The sequence below is a fragment of the Aspergillus pseudonomiae genome (assembly GCF_009193645.1).
Source record: "Aspergillus pseudonomiae strain CBS 119388 unplaced genomic scaffold BDV37scaffold_91, whole genome shotgun sequence".
In the NCBI taxonomy this organism is placed as follows: Eukaryota; Fungi; Ascomycota; class Eurotiomycetes; order Eurotiales; family Aspergillaceae; genus Aspergillus; species Aspergillus pseudonomiae.
Genome location: NW_022476083.1, coordinates 56,256 through 68,695, shown reverse-complemented (window position 1 = coordinate 68,695; position 12,440 = coordinate 56,256). Strand labels below are relative to the sequence as shown.

Below are 12,440 nucleotides of genomic sequence, written 5' to 3'. Positions count from 1 at the left end.
TCGATCAGGAAGTCAAGAAAGTGTACACATTATTCTGCCGTATAATACAGAGGTCGCCGCCTGCTTGATCGGGCTCAGCCCTCCAGACGATAATGTATTATTGATTGATAGAAAACACGCCGCAACCCAAACAAATAAATCAGGCCTCTCTACACCACCGCCCCACCAATCGATCTACATCCGTAATTGACGGCTCCTGAAGAAAAGACCTTTTTCGATATATACAATTCCATCCCCATCTCAGACGCATCGCATTATAAAATTCATTTTCCACTCACCATGTCTACCCCGATGTCCGATGGCTCTCCGGCGCAAGAATCCGAGAACCCTCTCCTCCGCGCCTCAAATCCGATGGTCTCGGATCTAGAACAAGAGGTTCTAGATGAATATTCGAGGTTACTGGGCAATGTAAATAAGGTATGTAGTGCACATTGACCTCTCAATCTTTGTAAATTATCTGTATCTGTCCATGTGTTTGTTGTTCGCTATACCCCGCGCATCCTATCTCCAACAATCACCGCCGCCCATCCCGCATCAATTCTCGAAAGAATAGCGTGACCACACTCATACTGATGCGACGTGTCTACAGCTGTCTGACAAACTCGCCGACCTCTCCGGCGACCCCTCATCCCTTACTCTGGACGGCCTCCGACTTCTTGAACGGAAGACGGCGACGGTCTGCACACTTCTGAAGGCGAGTGTGTACAGCATTGTGCTCCAGCAACAGATCTTCAACGAGAATGAGGAACAGCAACAGATGGAGCAGCAGGGCGATCAGATGCAGTATCATGATCAGGGGTACGATTACCAGGATGAGGATATGAGCTTTGAGGGGCGGTTTACTTGATGTTTATTCGCTTCTGTGATTATTGTATGGGTTTTGTTTCGTTTCCTCTTGCATATATAGGTGTGGGCCATGGGTATACCCCCTTTGTTTTTGTGGGTTTTGGTGTTGGGCTTTAAAAGGTTGGATGATTATGGAACCAGGAACTGGATTGTTATGAAATACTATGACACTAGCCTTGCAGATACAAATACATGTCAGGGTACAAAAAAGAACAAGAGGAAAAAGGATTATATACATCGCCATAACGCAAAGAAGCGTGCATCACATGCCGCAAACGATGCCCATATTCGTACAGTCTATTCTATGCGAGATGATGACTGTCGAGACGTCTAGATAACGATGAGAAGGTTATCCAGACTATTTGATATCATTTAAGACCCGGAAAGAAATGCTCAACTAGGGAGAACGTAACATCGTGCTGAAGACGCTGGTTTAGTATCTTCCCGAGTAGTAGACCTTGCGGACATCGACCATCTTCTTGCCACGAGCACGGGCAATATCCTCTGGGTTGCGTTGATTCATGAGAGCCTCGTAAGCTGCCTTGACGGTGTTCATAGGGTTTCTCGAGCGACTGACACGAGCGGCGAGATCATGAATACCGGCTGCACGGCACATCTCGAAGATCAAATGCTGACAACGGAGTCCGAATCCTATGCGCTGTTAGTAGCTGGAACCAGTAGCCCATGATCAAGCGAATACATACCTGGCGGACGAGTCATCAACTTCAACTCAACTGCTCCAACCTTGCCCTCAACATCACCAAAGATGGTGCGGCCCTCGTACCGTGGGATGGGCTGCATGTTTCTGATGGCTCGGTATTTGGATTGTGTGATGGCATCGGCGGACTCCTCGGACTTGGCTTCTCCAATTCCCAGGAGACCATTGCCGTTGCCAGCGATGGAAAGGCAGTACATACGACGAACCTTACCCAGACGAGTTTGGTTAACGACTGAGTGCGAAACAAGGGTCTTCGTCGCCAGACCCTTGACAAAGAGTTGGCTATAGCCTGTGGACTGCAGAAGCCTCTTCAACGCCTCAGTTATTTCCTCACTCTCTCCAAACCTTGGCGACTCCTGCATCTCAAAAGACTTGAACGGTTTGGTTTCCTCCGTCAGGGACTCCCCCTGGCTGAACAAATCCGGCACTAGGACACTATGAGGGTTCAATTCATTCTCCTCCTTGCCCAGGGTGACTCGCAAGGTATCAGCGAACCGGACCCAATCAGCCCCGGTGGCATCGTCTGGCAATTCCTGGAAGAAGCGGGCGAAGTCGTCGACAAAATCATCATCGCTTTTGAGGGTCGCGTTGTAGTCGGAATTGGACTTGGGCGCCCGGACATGCTTGTCCACACCGGGCTCAATGGTGGAGAAATCATCAAGGTAATGAAGCTTCATCGGGTCCCGGCGAATAGCAAACTGCTCTGCCATGTCTTTGGGGTCGATTGCCGCCTCACCGGCTTCAATTGCGGCCAGCTGTTCAGGAGTGTATTCTTCCTTCAGGCCTGCCTTTTCCTCTTCCGTGTACGGCTTAAAGTGGTTGGGCTTCATATCCCGCGTAATTTCTTCCAAGGTCTTCTCATCTCGGGCTTTGAAGTTGGGAAATTTTGGTTTACGGTTTGCGAACTGCGTCGGGGAAGGGTGGAATTGGCGACTAGGCACTCGTGTGCCGGCGGAGACACCTCGAGTAAAGCTGCAAAACACACATCTTGCCGGCCGTGCGAAGCTCATGTTGAAAAATAGGAGCTCTCTGGCCAGCAGAGGCCACTGGAGAGCTATTCCGGAAAGGAGAAAGGGATTTGGGGGGGAATGGGATCGACCGCGGTGCGTAGGGTGGACGGAGGTTTGGATGGTTGAAGAAGTGAAGGACTAAAAGCCGGCGAAATTCTCAGCGGAGCGGTTCGACCAATTGCCGCCCACCTTTTTTGGGTCACTCATCTTGTCCCTCCAGAAATTAAGCTCATTTTCTGTTTCTGCTCTTCTTTCGCAACAATTCCTCTGCTCTTTAGAATTTTTCGGATTTAGTTTGTTATATATGTTCGCTTTTAGGGCGGGTCTTTCCCTATCGCGAAAACACTACACCTCAATTCTATCTTTGCGGACTGGACATCTCGTCCATTCCAAGCCTCTCTTGTCCCACCGTCCATACCCTATTGCGCCGTTCTCCTCAACCATAATGCCAAACTCCCCCAAAAGTCCAGACACGAGCGCGAAGCGGCGCAAGAAGACCAAGGTTGACCGCGAAAAGAGTAGTGGTTTTGATGAAGTCCTTCAAGCCGATATCGACAACCTTCTGCGGAAGCACAAGCCTGAGAGCGAGATCGGTGTAGAAGATGCTTCCACACCACCACCGACTTCTTCTCTACCGGAGACATTTACCGAGATTGAAGTCAAGGTTGCCGAGATCTCTTCAACTGGCGATGGCCTTGCATTGTCCGAGGATGCGAACCATGTCTACGTTGTTCCGTTTACCGTGCCCGGCGATAAGGCCTTAGTGAAGATCGTGCGGCATTTCCCTAGGTTGTCCTACAGTTTGACGGATTTTCTCAAAGTGATTGAGCCTGGCCCTCAGCGAAATGATGCCGGGATAGGGTGCCAATACTTTGGCAAGTGCTCCGGTTGCCAGCTACAGATGATGCCCTACGAAGATCAGCTGGCTCATAAGAAGCGCATTGTGGAAAAAGCTTATGCCAACTTCTCTGGCTTGATTCCGGAGTTGATTCCGGCCGTTGACAACACATTTCCCTCTCCTCTGCAGTACGGTTATCGCACGAAGCTGACGCCACACTTTGCGGGTCCCGGTGGGAACAGGAGGAGCAAAGCCCCTAAAGAACCCCATAAAGAGGTACCACCCATCGGATTCTGTTATAAGAACCAGCGCCGGGATCTGGATATTGAAGATTGTCCTCTGGGTACCGATATTGTGCGAAAAGGGCTGAAGAGTGAGAGAAAGAAGGTTGCAGAAAACATTGGGAAATACACTAAAGGCGCAACTATTTTGCTGCGTGAATCTACCGCGCGACTTCCTAAAGATGGTGTGGATCCTGGTTCAACGATCAAGGACCGTGAGATTGAAGTGGGCGAGGACTCGGGAGATGTGATTCAGATCGAACGAGAGAAGTACACCGAAGAGAAACGGTGTGTGACGGATCCCAATGGTACGTCGGTCGAATACATCGATGATTACTTCTTCAGCAACAGAGCTGGCGCTTTCTTCCAAAACAACAATTCCATCCTCTCCGGCTTCACAGATTACATCCGCCAGCTTGCATTACCAAAAAACAACCAAGAAGACCCCAAGCCGATCAAGTATCTTCTCGATGCCTATTCCGGGTCCGGTCTTTTCACAATCACCCTTTCGCCGCTCTTTAAGTCAAGTCTTGGTGTAGACGTGGCCGGAGATTCTATTGTCTCTGCACGAGAGAATGCGCGCGCCAACTCCCTTCCCAACACTGGCTTTGCCGCGGCAGATGCTGCCACGCTTTTCAAAGACGTACCCTATCCTCCCGACCAGACACTTCTTGTCATTGACCCGCCCCGCAAGGGTTGCAGTGATGATTTCCTCCAACAACTTCTAACTTTTGGGCCTCGCCGCGTCGTCTATGTGAGTTGCAATGTGCATACTCAAGCGCGGGACGTGGCGGTTATGGTCCAGGGTGACAAGGAAAAGAATATCCGTTTTGAGATTGAGAGTATCAGAGGCTTCGATTTCTTTCCTCAGACGGGCCACGTTGAAGGTGTGGCAATCTTGAACAAGACTACATTCTGAAAAGTGAATGCGAGGGCGCAAAAAACATGATTTTAACATCCTTGACTGGAACTGTTGGACTTCAACCGGCGTTGGCTGCGGCATAAAAGAACATAGCATAGACTTTAATTGACGATTCTCTATTGTACATGAATGAGTTTGCATGAAGCAGGAAATAGCGTTTTGTCTCTTTCTTAAGATACGATCCAGTCTCTTGTTCTGCCCCACTGAACAAGGTTTGACATGGTGTGAGTATATATACAGTGAATAATACCTGAGTATCTACCGCCATTCATGAATACATAGTAGCTACTAAAGCTTCATATCCCTTGGGAAATTGTCATCGTGTAGGCAGAAGTGACGGGTTCGCCTGGTTAAGTATAGCTTGGGGATCACACGGACACATAATATATACTAGTGCGTTTGGAATGATCCAAGTTAGAAATGCATCTCACGTTCACTATACCCTTCACCAAGACTCTCTTGACATCTGGGGAATCTCCCTGCCCTATTTCAGCGTGGGATCTCATCAGGACTCGCATATGGAACGGTGTTTAAGTGCAAACTGCCCATTTACCCCAACAGCCTAACTTACAAGGTATGTGCCAGCCGATGTACAACAACCGATTTCTGACAAGTACAACAGAGTATGGAGAGAAGTATAGGCAAAGCAAATCGAGACATACCATGAAATACGTACAGGCCAGTGTCTGGTCTTCATACTTAAATGGATTACCGTTTTAGCTATGAACGTGGACCGGACAAGATACTTTTGCGGGCCTGATAGTCTCATCTGCTGCCAAGTTGTTGTCGAACCTAGTTCCAAGGCTACAACTCGTTGCTGCGCGTCATCAAACCTATGATCCAGCATATATTCCATGACTATATGTCGTAGCTGCTGTTTATCCACAGAATGCCTTTAAAAATCGCTCGACCTATGACACTTTGAAGGAAAAGATTGGCCAGATTATCAATCACTATGTCTTCACCAACTCTGAAGCTACTCAAGTCAGATCTGTTCAAATCAATCCCTGAGCATCTGACGAACGATGAAAGAATAGAACTCAGCTATCACCGCGCTTACGCGGTTGCCAAGGCATATGGTGAGGTTCGTTAAACCAGGAGGGGTACAACTTACTCATAGATTTAGGCTTGGAAGCATCAGATATTCTCAATCTGACCCCAAAGTTTTGGCAGATTCACCAGGACATGACCCTATCTCTTGATAGTGCAGCATTTATCTTAATTTCACTTCAGTATAATATTGCTGGAGCGACTTTCGCTATGTTCGTGACAGATCAACCTGGGTATCAACCACTTTTGGATCGTATACTCAAGTTTGATGTCTTGTAAGCCCCTGGTGCCTGAGTGGGCTGTCGCCATATATACAAAGCTGACTTTGCTAAATAGTATGCAGTTTATGCTCACAGAGGTTGGACATGGGTTGAATGCTCGGAACCTAGAGACAACAGCGACCTTGCTTCCAAGTGGCGATTTCGATATGCATACGCCCAACTCAAATGCAGCAAAGTAAAGGCAGCCATGCGCTATATTGTTAGCTTCCTACAGCCGACTACACACCTCCGAACTGGCCAAAAAAGGGCTTTCCTCAAGTTGCTCTTGTGTTTGCCCGGCTTCTCGTTTCTGGTGATGATTAGGGGGTTAGGCCATTCGTCGTCTGGCTTAATGATGGTAAGAATATGTGTGAAGGAGTCACCGCCAAGTATAAATATCCTAAGAGAGTCCATGTTGCCTATTATCCAAGAACTAAAGCTCTACAGGTTACTTCCTAAACGAGCAGGATCGAAACCATTAGATCATGCCATCACAATATTCACCCACGTCCGTCTACCCAGATCAGCGCTTCTGGGACCTTTGAAGAAGCCAGACAATATGCAAGAGAGCTTCCTATCAATGACTCGGCGTTCTACTGTTGGTTCGCTAGTAGTCACTACGGCCCTGATCCCACAAATGAAGACAGCAGTCTTTGTGGCTGGTAAGTACAGTCTTCGCCGACGGATAATGAGACAAAATAGTAAACCTGTTCCCATCATCTCATTCCGCACCCAACAACTCCCTATACTGCATGCATTGGCACAGATCGCGGTCTTCGACCCATTCGCACAAGACAGCATCCAACAATTCAAAAGGTCGAACAGTACGCCAGTCATCCAGCAAGTTATCAGCGCCACATTCAAGGCAGTGCTATGCCAGGCCTCCCAGCCCATGTTCCATGCCTTATCCGAGCGTTGCGGTGCACAGGGCTTATGGGATTAAAACCAAATAATCGGGCCACAACTAGAAACGCGTTTCGTTTCGATCGCGGAGAGGGATATCTTAGCATTGAGTATCAGTATGCTTCCCAACTTCTTCTCTACCGCACACAACTCACAAGAAACAACCAGAAATCAGCACCGAACTCCTCCTCAACCGATACCAACCCCCGTACCCGACGAACCCAACATGTCTCCTTGCCCAGCACGAGAAGGGTCTCTTCGATGAGTCCCGCTCAATACTGAATGGCCTACAAGGAGGCCACCATCACGCCGAATTCAACTCGCTAATCCTACCAAGATGTCCAGCCCTCATAGAGGCCATCGGACATCGAAGAGCCTATGAAGCTGCCGCGAAGGCAGGCATTGATTCGGATTTACTAGCCCTGTATGAGATTCATGCTGTGTTGCTAGATCCAAGCTGGTATGTCCAACATACCGATATCACTCGCGAATCTATCTTTCAGAAGGAGGCCCGTTTGCCGGATACTCTGTTGCCTCGGTTAGATACGTTACTGGATGCCACTGGTGCTGGACCATACTGTACGGCACCTATTCTATCGCAGGCTTCGTGGGATGCTTTTGTTGATGGGTTGGAGACGCTCGGAACAGTAAACATGACTAAGGATAAGGCTAGGCTTTGATTGTAAATGGATTGTCTGGGGCGCTTTGTCGCCATTGGTTGGTATGGAGTTAGATCAAGTTCGTGGCGGCGAGGGTCTTCATTGCTTGAATGCTCTTTTCATTGCTCTCTTTACAGCCCATTGTTGTTGACTTCAGTGATGGCGAGATGTTTCAGCTAGGTCATCGTGGGAGTAGGTGCCAGGCAGTGGTAGACATTGAACGTTTTCACTTTTATTCATACGTGAACGCCCCGAAGGAAGCTTGCTTATGAGGGTCTGGTGTATATGTACATACATTGGGCGTGAGTATTAGGTCAGGACTTTGCCCTCTGGTCTATCCAACTACATGAAAACGCGCAGCGTCAGATTGAGATGGGCCGTGGAACATGGTATGAGAAAAGAAAGCTATTGACAAGAGCTAATGAACACACTGGCAACTAATATCCTCTATTTACGAGCTGCCTGGACCTCCGAGAAGGGCAAACCTCCGGACAATGCTGGGGCCGATCTCATCGTATTCTGCCTTGGTGTGGCAGTAGCTGCGGAACTCTGGGGTCTGACCCAACAAGCTACCTCCGAACCATGGACCATGCCTCTGCCTCTTGTGCGTCACCACAGCCACATCCAAACCACCACTCCTGGCGCCACCACTGCGAGCTTCGGACGCGCGAATGCGAGCATCGACCAGGTGCCTGATATCACGCTGCAGACGCCGGCCAAAATCTTTGTATAGCGTAGATCCTCCGGACAGGACAATGTTCTTATAAAGGCCTCTCCGAACATCGATAGGGGAAGACTGGATCACACCGTCGACAACGGTCGGCAGCGGAGTCAAAAAGTCGGAAGAGTAGATTTCAGGGTTGAAGAAGATCTCGGGGGCAAGGAAACGCTCATATCCGACATCGATGTTCACGGACCGGCCGTTGGGCGAGGTGACAGTATGTTTGAGGAGTCGATCCGGCTCGCGATCATAGCGGGCAAATTCCTTGACAATGTCCGGGCACACGTAACAATACTCTTCCTTAACCTTCTCGGCGGTTTTCAAGCTACTATCGGGCTCTCCTCTGTCACGAAGCAAACTTTGTACGAAATACGTGATGTCTCGACCGGCAATGGGTATGCTTTTGATAGAGGATCCGATGACGTAGCCTTCCGCGACGGGAATGACATGGGTGACACCATCACCCGAGTCAATAACGGTTCCTGTGAGGGATCGATCGGTCACTTTAGAAGAAGTCCATGAGGCAGCGAGCGCAAGCACGGCTTGGACCGCAATGTAAAGACCAGCGCAGTTGAACGACTCGAACATGATCTCCGCGGTGTTCTCACGGTTCTCGGGCGGGTTCAGGGGCTGTGCAACCGGGATATATCAGCAAATGTCGTTTCCACCATAAAAAAGCAGCAACCACGGAGAAGCGATTGAATCCAAAAACAAGCTTACAGGTTCAGTGAGTAGGAAGTAGTGGTCCTCCGGCTCGACGCGCAGGTACTTGAAGATCGAGTTCGACCAGAACCGTTCCATGTGATCCCAATTCTCAATCTGACCATGTCGGATGGGGTAGTTGATTCCATATCCAGGGCCATTGGCAGCAGCTAGAGCTTCATCGCCGATGAAGAAATCCAAGTCTTCTGTACCACGCTTCGAAGACAAGTGTGAGCCTGCCCCACCACCTGCAGACAAGAACCCAGGTTTGTTGGCAACAGGAGGCTTGGCACTTCCAGCGCCAGATTTGGTAGCAATTGCGGTAGGGAAGACAAATGAAGGTGAGTCGTTACCGGCGAAACCTGATTACTCGTCAGCCTAGAGCTCGGCCTGAAGCTCAAGGTTGGGCGGCTCTTGAGCGATAGGCACTGGGATAATTCAACGCACCTAATTTAGAGTATCCAGTACCGCTGCAGAGTAGCACACAGAGTTAGTTATCTTTACCATCTGCGGGCGGAATCTGACGGTGTAGAGCAACATACTTGTCCATGACAACGGCTGGGGTTTGGGACGCCATGACGGATGAGCTGGAGCACACACGTCCACAGTTTCCCTTTCTCCCAAACTGCGATTAGAACAACCTGCTACCGGTCGGGTTGGAAATAATTGGGAGACCAGGAAGCAGAGAATAGAATGGAAGAGGAAGTAAAGTGGGTACTGCAATAGGGAGAGGGTCAGAATAGCGGAGGAGGGGAGGGAAGGACGGAGAGGCGGGCAAGTAGTTGTAGTAAGTGAGTGTACCGTCCGTACCTTAAGTTCACATACGTATGCCCATTGTTTTAGGTAGGTAATTTTTCCGTATGGTAATTTTGGATACCTGAGGTTGATGACATCGATGCCAAGCCTCAGTCATGTGCTGTCCACATATCAATCTACTGGAACTATGAGTTGCACTCACAATTCAGTATATATTCTCTGTATATGTCTGTCATTTCCTCCTGAGAATATTTCCCTTATGATTCTTTCTTGTATACATAAGGCTTAGTTGTTTGTAAGTTATGGCATCTACCGATCACTCACCAGAGGTAACTGCATCTCTGTCTGGGTGACTGTTCTTTCGGAAGGAACTGCGAACCATTCAAAACAGAGACATTCACTCCTCGGTCTATATTTGTGTTGTCTTCCTACTTTCTCCTTCTGGGCACCTTTTGTACCTACAATCCTACACATTCATTGCTTCGAAGTCCTTCTTTTTAATGCCATTCAGGTATTCCTAGTGCTTACTACACGTCTTTTGTTATGGAATCATAGTTATACCCCATACCTTTAGTCTTAACACTATTCATTGTCCCTACTATTCCCTAGCACTGTTCTTCAACTCGACACACCTTGTCTTCATTGAACAGTCAATCAGTCTTGCAAAGACCCTGTCTTCCTTATTTTCATCCACAATTAAAAACGGAAATCGACACAGTTTCCTAGAAACCAACCATCGTGGAAATATACCAACCCGCACTGACTCTGCTGTGCAAAGGAGAGCCACCCATCTGAAGTGATGTTTCCACAGTGTGTGCTCTCTACTCTCTGATAGATCGGATGCTGAATCACCAGTCTCCGCTACGAGCTTTGGTCTTGAGTTGTTCCCAAACTGTGTGGAGTCTTCCACCTTTCTTATTTCCGCAACAACCGGCCGTAAAGCTACGCGCCGACTTTTCACCCTCGTCGACAAGCCAACTCAAAGACACAATGAGCCGTCCACGGAGAGACGATGTCTCTGCCATTTTTGTCCATGCAGGAGCTGGGTTTCATAGTCCGCACAACGAAAAACTGCATCTTGAAACATGTGAGAAGTGAGTGGTTGACCCCTACTGGCGCCATCAGGCCCCTTTCTGATCGCACAATATTCTGGCATGTCTAAACCTCAGTAGCGCAGCGAAGGTGGCAATTCAGATGCTCAAAAATGGTGGATCAGCTGTTGATGCCGTGGAAATCGCCATTATGCTCCTGGAAGATTCCGAAATCACAAATGCCGGCTACGGCAGCAACCTAACCATCGATGGCGCTGTTGAATGCGACGCTACTATCGTAAACCACCTGGGCAGAAGTGGTGCGGCTGGCGCTGTTTCTCGTACGTACTTTCTAGGAGAACTTGCTTCGCACTAGCTATTGTATGAATAGACTAACATAGGGTTATAGAAGTCAAGAATCCAATCTCATTGGCTCGGGTTGTTCTTGAGGCATCAACGAAGCCGCTGACTTTACAGAGAGTGCCTCCCAACTTCCTTGTGGGACAGGGCGCGACAAGCTTTGCGTACGAACAAGGTCTAATTGTGATTCCCCATGACGGTCTGATATCTGAAGAGGCACGGGGACGTTGGCTGCGATGGCAACAGGACTTGGAAGCGGCCGAATCGAAAGAGGCGCAGCAGTTCCCAGCAAGATATGAGCGTCATAAGGCATACATCCGTCGACCAGTGAGTGTCAATCCGACAAATTTGCTTTCTTCACCAAGCAGCATACGACCTGCCTCGTCGCTTAGCTCCAGCTTGGGTGATACACGTCTTAGAAATTCGGGTATCTCTTCGCCGGTCAGCTCTAGCGATACTCTCATGTTACCACCACGAGCCAGAGATGCTGGGTATATGGACGGTATAGCGTCTCAGGCACCTCGTTTTCTTGAACCCAGTATAGACGTTGAAATGACGCCCCCTTCTGTTGCCACGGATATCCACCACGCAGATATGGATCAAATCAGCGATACTGTTGGTGCTATAGCAGTCGATTCACAGGGAAATATCGCAGCAGGGTCATCATCTGGTGGCATTGGGATGAAACATCGTGGCCGTATTGGCCCTGCAGCGCTCGTGGGCATCGGTACTGCCGTTATCCCACTAGACCCCAACGACCCGGACCAAACATGCGTTGCTACGGTCACTTCGGGAACCGGCGAACACATTGCAACAAGTATGGCTGCTAGCACCTGTGCCTCACGCATTTATTACAACCAACGAAAGTGCGAAGATGGCTCATTTGAGGAAGTCACGGAGGACGAAGCGCTCAGGGGAATGATAGCGTCCGAATTCATGGGTACTAAATGGACCTTTGCATCCACCGTCTATATATGTAGAAGGCTAATTCTCTCTTGCTTAGGCCATCCTGGAGTCAAAGACAGCCACTGTCGGGGTGCCATTGGAATAATGGCGGTCAAGAAAACAGTTGATGGAGTGTACCTGTGTTTTGGCCATAACACAGATTCTTTCGTAGGTAGCCCCAGTTTATCTCTCAGTTCTCTTATACTAAATGCGACCAACTCAGGCGCTTGCTTCAATGAGCAGTGAGGACAAGAAGCCAGTATCTGTCATGTCACGCAGCAATGGAAATGGGAGTATCGCACAAGGTGGCCGCGCCTACCGATCCAAGAGGTAGGGAGCACCTCATGGTGCGAAATACAAAATTTACCCCAACTGAGCTTATATGTCGTTAGGCACAAGGTACCCAGTGCTACAGCATAGCCATTCACAACAGTAAGC

The 12,440-nt window shown here is 49.0% G+C and overlaps 8 protein-coding genes across 8 annotated transcripts; 5 read left to right on the top strand and 3 right to left on the bottom strand.

The window, feature by feature from the left end:
- The first annotated feature begins 173 nt into the window (after window positions 1–173).
- On the top strand, window positions 174–929 carry BDV37DRAFT_226677 (DASH complex subunit DAD3 family protein). Its single transcript, XM_032080272.1, has 2 exons — window positions 174–417; window positions 590–929. The coding sequence occupies exons 1-2, from the start codon at window positions 280–282 to the stop codon at window positions 845–847; spliced, it is 396 nt and encodes a 131-aa protein (XP_031937021.1). The 5' UTR covers window positions 174–279; the 3' UTR covers window positions 848–929.
- Window positions 773–1,229, top strand: BDV37DRAFT_226674 (uncharacterized protein). Its single transcript, XM_032080271.1, has one exon. It carries the CDS (start codon window positions 917–919, stop codon window positions 1,178–1,180), a length of 264 nt encoding a protein of 87 aa, XP_031937020.1. The 5' UTR covers window positions 773–916; the 3' UTR covers window positions 1,181–1,229.
- On the bottom strand, window positions 1,230–2,694 carry BDV37DRAFT_226673 (mitochondrial 37S ribosomal protein uS5m). Its single transcript, XM_032080270.1, has 2 exons — window positions 1,551–2,694; window positions 1,230–1,497 (listed from the first exon to the last, which is right to left on the bottom strand). The coding sequence occupies exons 1-2, from the start codon at window positions 2,572–2,574 to the stop codon at window positions 1,280–1,282; spliced, it is 1,242 nt and encodes a 413-aa protein (XP_031937019.1). The 5' UTR covers window positions 2,575–2,694; the 3' UTR covers window positions 1,230–1,279.
- Window positions 2,695–2,770: 76 nt separating this feature from the next.
- BDV37DRAFT_259747 (tRNA (uracil(54)-C(5))-methyltransferase) lies at window positions 2,771–4,965 on the top strand. Its single transcript, XM_032083172.1, has one exon. The coding sequence runs from the start codon at window positions 2,879–2,881 to the stop codon at window positions 4,610–4,612; it is 1,734 nt and encodes a 577-aa protein (XP_031937018.1). The 5' UTR covers window positions 2,771–2,878; the 3' UTR covers window positions 4,613–4,965.
- A 5-nt stretch (window positions 4,966–4,970) lies between these two features.
- On the bottom strand, window positions 4,971–5,511 carry BDV37DRAFT_259745 (uncharacterized protein). The gene has a single exon (XM_032083171.1). The coding sequence runs from the start codon at window positions 5,469–5,471 to the stop codon at window positions 5,178–5,180; it is 294 nt and encodes a 97-aa protein (XP_031937017.1). The 5' UTR covers window positions 5,472–5,511; the 3' UTR covers window positions 4,971–5,177.
- A 59-nt stretch (window positions 5,512–5,570) lies between these two features.
- On the top strand, window positions 5,571–7,740 carry BDV37DRAFT_297558 (uncharacterized protein; the record flags this gene model as incomplete). The annotated part of the gene is made up of 6 exons (XM_032090348.1): window positions 5,571–5,699; window positions 6,009–6,121; window positions 6,258–6,283; window positions 6,576–6,845; window positions 6,894–6,944; window positions 6,997–7,740. The coding sequence occupies 6 exons, from the start codon at window positions 5,571–5,573 to the stop codon at window positions 7,506–7,508; spliced, it is 1,101 nt and encodes a 366-aa protein (XP_031937016.1). The 3' UTR covers window positions 7,509–7,740.
- Window positions 7,741–9,682, bottom strand: BDV37DRAFT_226637 (actin-related protein 3). The gene is made up of 4 exons (XM_032080269.1): window positions 9,453–9,682; window positions 9,358–9,380; window positions 8,929–9,272; window positions 7,741–8,838 (listed from the first exon to the last, which is right to left on the bottom strand). Exons 1-4 carry the CDS (start codon window positions 9,485–9,487, stop codon window positions 7,939–7,941), a joined length of 1,302 nt encoding a protein of 433 aa, XP_031937015.1. The 5' UTR covers window positions 9,488–9,682; the 3' UTR covers window positions 7,741–7,938.
- Window positions 9,683–10,656: 974 nt separating this feature from the next.
- On the top strand, window positions 10,657–12,336 carry BDV37DRAFT_275055 (threonine aspartase 1; the record flags this gene model as incomplete). Its single annotated transcript, XM_032085330.1, has 5 exons — window positions 10,657–10,760; window positions 10,839–11,038; window positions 11,107–11,997; window positions 12,061–12,170; window positions 12,226–12,336. The coding sequence occupies 5 exons, from the start codon at window positions 10,657–10,659 to the stop codon at window positions 12,334–12,336; spliced, it is 1,416 nt and encodes a 471-aa protein (XP_031937014.1).
- Between the last annotated feature and the right edge of the window lie 104 nt (window positions 12,337–12,440).

Coding starts and splice junctions, on each gene's coding strand:
- BDV37DRAFT_226677 (XM_032080272.1), top strand. CDS start 280: ATGTCTACCCCGATGTCCGATGGCTCTCCGGCGCAAGAATCCGAGAAC. Junction 418..589: donor TACTGGGCAATGTAAATAAG/GTATGTAGTGCA, acceptor ACGTGTCTACAG/CTGTCTGACAAACTCGCCGA.
- BDV37DRAFT_226674 (XM_032080271.1), top strand. CDS start 917: ATGGGTATACCCCCTTTGTTTTTGTGGGTTTTGGTGTTGGGCTTTAAA.
- BDV37DRAFT_226673 (XM_032080270.1), bottom strand. CDS start 2,574: ATGAGCTTCGCACGGCCGGCAAGATGTGTGTTTTGCAGCTTTACTCGA. Junction 1,498..1,550: donor GTTGATGACTCGTCCGCCAG/GTATGTATTCGC, acceptor AACAGCGCATAG/GATTCGGACTCCGTTGTCAG.
- BDV37DRAFT_259747 (XM_032083172.1), top strand. CDS start 2,879: ATGTTCGCTTTTAGGGCGGGTCTTTCCCTATCGCGAAAACACTACACC.
- BDV37DRAFT_259745 (XM_032083171.1), bottom strand. CDS start 5,471: ATGGAATATATGCTGGATCATAGGTTTGATGACGCGCAGCAACGAGTT.
- BDV37DRAFT_226637 (XM_032080269.1), bottom strand. CDS start 9,487: ATGGCGTCCCAAACCCCAGCCGTTGTCATGGACAA. Junction 9,381..9,452: donor CCAGCCGTTGTCATGGACAA/GTATGTTGCTCT, acceptor GCTACTCTGCAG/CGGTACTGGATACTCTAAAT. Junction 8,839..8,928: donor ACTTCCTACTCACTGAACCT/GTAAGCTTGTTT, acceptor CCGGTTGCACAG/CCCCTGAACCCGCCCGAGAA.